This window comes from Mastomys coucha, unplaced genomic scaffold (assembly GCF_008632895.1).
Source record: "Mastomys coucha isolate ucsf_1 unplaced genomic scaffold, UCSF_Mcou_1 pScaffold5, whole genome shotgun sequence".
In the NCBI taxonomy this organism is placed as follows: domain Eukaryota; kingdom Metazoa; phylum Chordata; class Mammalia; order Rodentia; family Muridae; genus Mastomys; species Mastomys coucha.
The window spans coordinates 55,771,696-55,777,536 of NW_022196911.1; the positions used below are offsets into that span (position 1 = coordinate 55,771,696).

Sequence of the window (5,841 nt, forward strand, 5' to 3'; positions counted from 1 at the left end):
CAAACAGTGTGCTGAGGTTGCAGGCGCATTTTCCATTCCACTGTTCAATTTTTTGTTTTTGTTTTTTTTAGCTGTCTGAAGTATATTTCCAATTTGGACCGATCCGTGGTAAATCTGCGCCCTTCAGACAGGAAAGCCTTTTTGTCGCCCCCTATAACAACGCCCAGCCGGAGCAGGGACGTGAGGTGCCCGTGCGCGTGCCCGCGGCTGCGCGCCCGGTGGGCAGTCCCGGGACGTGACTTGTGGAACGTCCGCTCCTGAAAGTGATGGCGGCGGGAATGGGGATGTGGGTGCCCCGACCGCGCGCCTCCAGCTTCTGTTGTCGTCCTGGCTTGCTCCACATTTGGGTCTGATGCTCACCAGCCCGCAACTTTCCTACTGTTTCCGAAGCGTCGGAGGAGTCCTAGGGGCTTCCCCTCCGCCGAGAACTCCATTCAGGCATTTCCTTAGCCACCCATTCCCCCTTCAGGGGTCCTTGAGCTTCTGCCCGAAGCTAATTAAGCGATGGACGCAGTAGCCAAGGAGACTAGTTGATTGACAGGCATGATTTACCAACCGACTCTGGAAACTCCAGTCTGTGTTTGCCCAACGCGTGGCCGGCAGTCCAATTAAGAAAGTGGAAGCTCCAAAGGGGGCGGTCACGGGGCGGACTGGGTTGTGGTGATTCCCGAGGATTGTGCGCTGGAAGCTGAGGCGTCTGCGGGCATCCGCACGATGCCGTGACGCGGCAGCGCTGTACAGCCGACACCGAGAGCATACTCCAGCGGGTGGAGTCCTTCGGTCCCGGAGGTGGCCTGGCGGGAAGGCAAATTGTGTGTTTCGAGAGCTGTTCTCCGAAGCTTTCGGCGGGTGGGGGAGGGGCGGCGGCTGACGAGCAGGACTCGTCTGCGCCTGCGCCCACCTCTTGGCCGCGACCGGGCGGCACGCACGCGCATGCTCAGAGTACGTGGAGTCTCGTGGCCGGCAGCGGCGCGCATGCGCGTCGAGAAGCCCGCTAAGGAGCGGCGCTGTCGGAGGTCGGGCGGGCTGGCTGGCGGTGACGTCGTGAGGAGAGCTTTAAAGTGCGGGCTGGGCCGGGCGTCTGAGGGTCCGACCCAGAGTCTGGCGGAGTCTCTGCCGAAGCCCTCCGCGGCATGAGGCGCTGCCGGCGCCTTTTTCCCTCGGGACGTGGAGAAGGTGGAGGAGGAGGAAGCCCCGCGGTGGCTTGTGCTGCATGACCGACCGCTGCTGAGGTTCGACCCCCTTCCCGGCCCCTCTCCGCTCCCCCTCCCCGCTGGTTCCTCGAGCCACGCATGGGGGCCTGGCACTGAAGACCCTCGCTTCCCTGTCGGGTCCCCCGAGAGCCATGCCGGGCCGCCCCGGAGGACCCTAGAGTTGAGTCGGCGGGGGCCATGGCGGCCGCCAGCGGCTACACGGACCTGCGCGAGAAGCTCAAGTCCATGACGTCCCGGGACAACTACAAGGCAGGCAGTCGGGAGGCCGCCGCCGCTGCAGCCGCCGCCGTGGCCGCCGCCGCGGCTGCCGCGGCCGCTGCCGAGCCTTACCCGGTGTCCGGGACCGCCAAACGGAAGTACCAGGACGACTCGGACCCCGAACGCAGCGACTACGAGGAGCATCAGTTGCAGAAGGAGGAGGAGGCGCGCAAGGTGAAGAGCGGCATCCGGCAGATCCGCCTCTTCAGCCAGGACGAGTGCTCCAAGATCGAGGCCCGCATCGACGAGGTGGTGTCCCGCGCCGAGAAGGGCCTGTACAACGAGCACACCGTGGATCGGGCCCCCCTGCGCAACAAGTACTTCTTCGGCGAGGGCTACACGTACGGGGCCCAGCTGCAAAAGCGCGGGCCGGGCCAGGAGCGCCTCTACCCGCCGGGCGACGTCGACGAGATCCCGGAATGGGTGCATCAGCTGGTGATCCAGAAGCTGGTGGAGCACCGCGTCATCCCCGAGGGCTTCGTCAACAGCGCCGTCATCAACGACTACCAGCCCGGCGGCTGCATCGTATCTCACGTCGACCCCATCCACATCTTCGAGCGCCCGATCGTGTCCGTGTCTTTCTTTAGCGATTCGGCCCTTTGCTTCGGCTGCAAGTTCCAGTTCAAGCCCATCCGGGTATCGGAACCTGTACTCTCTCTGCCGGTGCGCAGAGGGAGCGTGACTGTGCTCAGGTAACACACCTGGGAGGAGGGACTGGCCCCTGCACCCTGCCGCCTAAAACTATCCAGCCGGGTCTTGGAAGCCGCAGCTGGTGGGAGCCGGTTCTTTTGATGGTTTTGACTCATCTTTTTGCGTGCAGACCTTAGGAAGCTTGCGCCTAAAACTCCTAGCGGGATAAGTCCAATGTGGAATTGTGTACCTGCAGGCAGGTTTGAAATAGCCATAATAGCTTATCTGAGAATTCATCTGAAAGCATCTTTCTGAAGACTAGCATAGGAGCTTTTCAGGAATGTGGTCCTTGTCTTGCATTTTGTTTTATTGTTTTTGAGGTGGGAGTGGGATCTCAGGTAGCCTAGGCTAGCCTTCAATTTTCCACACAAAGAAGGATGATCTCGAATGTCTGATTCTCCCTTCTTGGCCTCCCAGGTGCTGGGATTACAGATGTTCACTGGCCAGTTTTTTTTTTTTTTTTTTTTTTTTTTTTTTTTTTTGTGGTGCTTAGAAATTGTTTCCACAAAGCAAATCACTTTCGGTTTTGGACTTCATTTCCATATCTTAAAAAAAGCCTGTGCTTAACTATCCAAAGTTTTCTCTGTTTTGTCTGTCTAAAAGTTTTCTCCGTTGTTTTTTGTTGTTTAACAAAGTGTAATGGATTCCTTAATAGAAAATGCAAGCAGAGCCCTTGAGTTTTTTGAGACTTCTGATACAGATTTCTCCATTCTTAAGAAGAATGACTTCCATGGTATTGAACATTGTAGTGGACAGAAATAAGTGCAGCGTGCTCTTAAAATTCTTCCTTAGTTTCAGGCCTCTGTAGGCACTTTGTAGAAATGCCATAGCAGTTACTGGGATCCAGTAAAACAAAATACAGCTGGTTTGTTGACCTGGTGTTTGGCCTTGTGATTCAGTGACCACATCTTAGGCTCTTAGCCAGTTGGGGCCCCAGATCCTGCTAAGAATTAGCTCAGTGCCCTGCCCAGCAAAGTAAATCATCTGCTGGAATACTGTTGGTGTTTATATGAAGTGAAGTTTTCTTTGGGGGATGTCTCCATCAGCCCTAAAAAAGGTAAGCCTGGATAACGTTCTTCTCTAATCCTCATTGTGAGGCCTAGATTACAATTGTTCTGAGAGTCTCAGATGTGCGTGGAGCTTCCAGATGGTTGTCTTTTTTTTGTTTGTTTGTTTGTTTTGTTTTGTTTTGTTTTTGGTTTTTTGAGACAGGGTTTCTCTGTGTAGCCCTGGCTGTCCTGGAACTCACTCTGTAGACCAGGCTGGCCTCGAACTCAGAAATCCACCTGCCTCTGCCTCCCAAGTGCTGGGATTAAAGGCATGTGCCACCACCGCCTGGCCCAGATGGTTGTCTTGACAAAACATTTTTAGAAAAGATTTCCAGCAGGTAGTGCGTGCCTGCGTGTATGCTCAACACTCATGAGGCTGAAGCAGGAAGATTGCTGTAAGTTTGAAGTCTCAAAAAGATCCACCCACCTCCCAAATGAAGACATTTCCAGGGAGCTTGCTATGTAAGAATGATTATCGGACTGCCTTGTTGAAGTTTCTTGGTGGTGAAAGTCCATTTGGTCATTTATTGGGTTATTTTTCCTCACGGTCATAGACCTATTAGGTTATGTAGAGGTTTGGCAGTAATTGGCTGCTTAGTGGGGAATTCTTAAGGCACTGTGAGACTCCCCCAGCATGGTCACGCCAGATTTAAAAGCAGAACTTTCAGATTCTTATTGTGAAGGTCTGTTAGTGATTAACAAGATTGCATCATCAGGAAAATTGTCTTCTCTTTGCAGTAGTAAAGTCCTAAAGCTTTCCCAGTCCCTTCCAACCCTTCCAGGATTCAGACTTGGCTCCAGAGTTAGTGTGGGAGGCCCAGCCACGTTCTGAAAAGTGCTGCCCCAGGCTTTGAATCCAGCTCTCACTTGCTTTGGGTTTTTATTTATCTTGAGACAGTCTTGCCATGTAGCCTAGGCTGTCCTCCAACTCAGCACTATTACTGTCTCTGCTTCCAGTGTGCAAGGCTAGACTTTGCGATTTTGTAGGTATGTTATTTCACAGCTGGTTTTCTTACTTGTGTAATAGTAGAGATGGTGCCAACTTTTGAAGTCTGTTAGTTAAGTGTGGTGATTCGGTGTCCAACAGAGCATGACACAGGATAGGTTATTAAGATGTCCATACAACTACTTACAGTGAGCCCCCTGCTCTGGGTGGGAAAGGTACTAAGGAATTGGTTGATCTTGGAACATGGCTCCAATCTTCATATAGTTCATTCTCAGTAGGCTTTAGACCAGGTGGATCATCAGAATTCAGAAAAACCAAGAAGCATGCTGAAGGGGCATTCACTGCGAGATACTGGAAGCTTTTGAGAGGAAGGAAGCTGCAACATAAAGAATGACTGGAAATTAGGCACAGTGGTGGAATCCCAGTAGCAGAGTATTGTAGCAGTAGAACGTAGTCATTGGTAAAGACTGCTGTGAGGCAGATGGTATTCAGTGTCAGATGTGTGGTAGGGTTATCTTGGTGGGGACAGCAGTTTCTCAGCTACTATTGATATTTGGAGCTGCTTGTAAATTCTGGGTGGGCTGTCCTTGCACTGTTTTAAAAAAGAATCCCTGGCCATCATCTACTAGACACTTAATAACATTTTTTATGACAATCAGAAGGACTGGGGTGGGGTGGGGTGACATTAACAGGTGTCCTAGTAGGTGAGGGTTGCATGCAGGACATCTTCATCCCAAGTTAAGAACTATTGTTCTAGGGCTCTGGACACACTGGCTAATTTAAGTCTTCTAGCACCTGCTCAGTTAAGCTCTGCTTTCTTGGTATGGAGTTAAGATGAGCACCTGCACATTAGTAATGCTCCTCATCAAATCCTGGCGTGGAAGCCTGTAAAAAGGTTTGCTTTTTGCTTGTTTCCCCATAGGTTGACTTACCAGAGGAGACTGGTAAACTTCTAAGTTAGATAGATGAAAACCTGTGGTGTTTTACAGATGCAGATGGATTCTAGCAGTTGTTAGTGGTAGTAGTGTCTTTATTTGACAAATGGCAAGATTGTTTTACATTTGTTAGTGGTCAGCAAGTATTTTGATTCATGGCAGACATTTGACTCCAATGTGTCCAGTGTCTTAGAGCAATGCTTCACAGGCCATTCTAGTAGTGTTTTACATTCCTTTCCAAACCTAATTGACACGTTTTTGACTGTTTGGTAACCTTCCCAGTTTGGGTCCAGAAGGGGGTCCTGTTCTCTTTTATGATGTTCTCCAGGGGCCTATTTTGTACTTTTCTTGATACAGTCAGTTCATCCCACATTCTTTGTCCTGGTTCTGTAAGATGAATAGGACAGATTAAAACAAGTTGGTAACACACTTAGAAGTGTAAGGACCTAAGTTTTTTTTTTTTTTCAGTCCTGGCTGTCCTGGAACTCACTCTGTAGACCAGGCTGGCCTCAGAATCCTCCTGCCTCTGCCTCCCAGGTGCTGGGATTAAAGGCGTGAGCCACCACCACTTGGCTTTTTCCTTTCTTTTCTAAGATTTATTTTATATATGAGTTGCTGTCTTTAGACACACACCAGAAGAGGGCTTTGGATTCCATTCCTGATAGATGTGAGCCACCATGTGGTTGCTGGGGTTTGAACTCAGAACCTCTGGAAAAGCAGTCAGTGCTCTTAACTGCCAAGCTACCTCT

The 5,841-nt window shown here is 51.1% G+C and overlaps 1 protein-coding gene across 1 annotated transcript in view; it reads left to right on the forward strand.

Moving 5' to 3' along the window:
• Nucleotides 1-604: 604 nt before the first annotated feature.
• Alkbh5 (alkB homolog 5, RNA demethylase) overlaps nt 605-5,841 on the forward strand; it is a 24,136-nt gene continuing 18,899 nt past the window's right edge. The window contains exon 1 of the mRNA XM_031351808.1: nt 605-2,164. Within this exon, the coding sequence (XP_031207668.1) occupies nt 1,392-2,164 (773 nt within the window). The 5' untranslated portion in view covers nt 605-1,391. The remainder of the gene's footprint in view (nt 2,165-5,841) is intronic.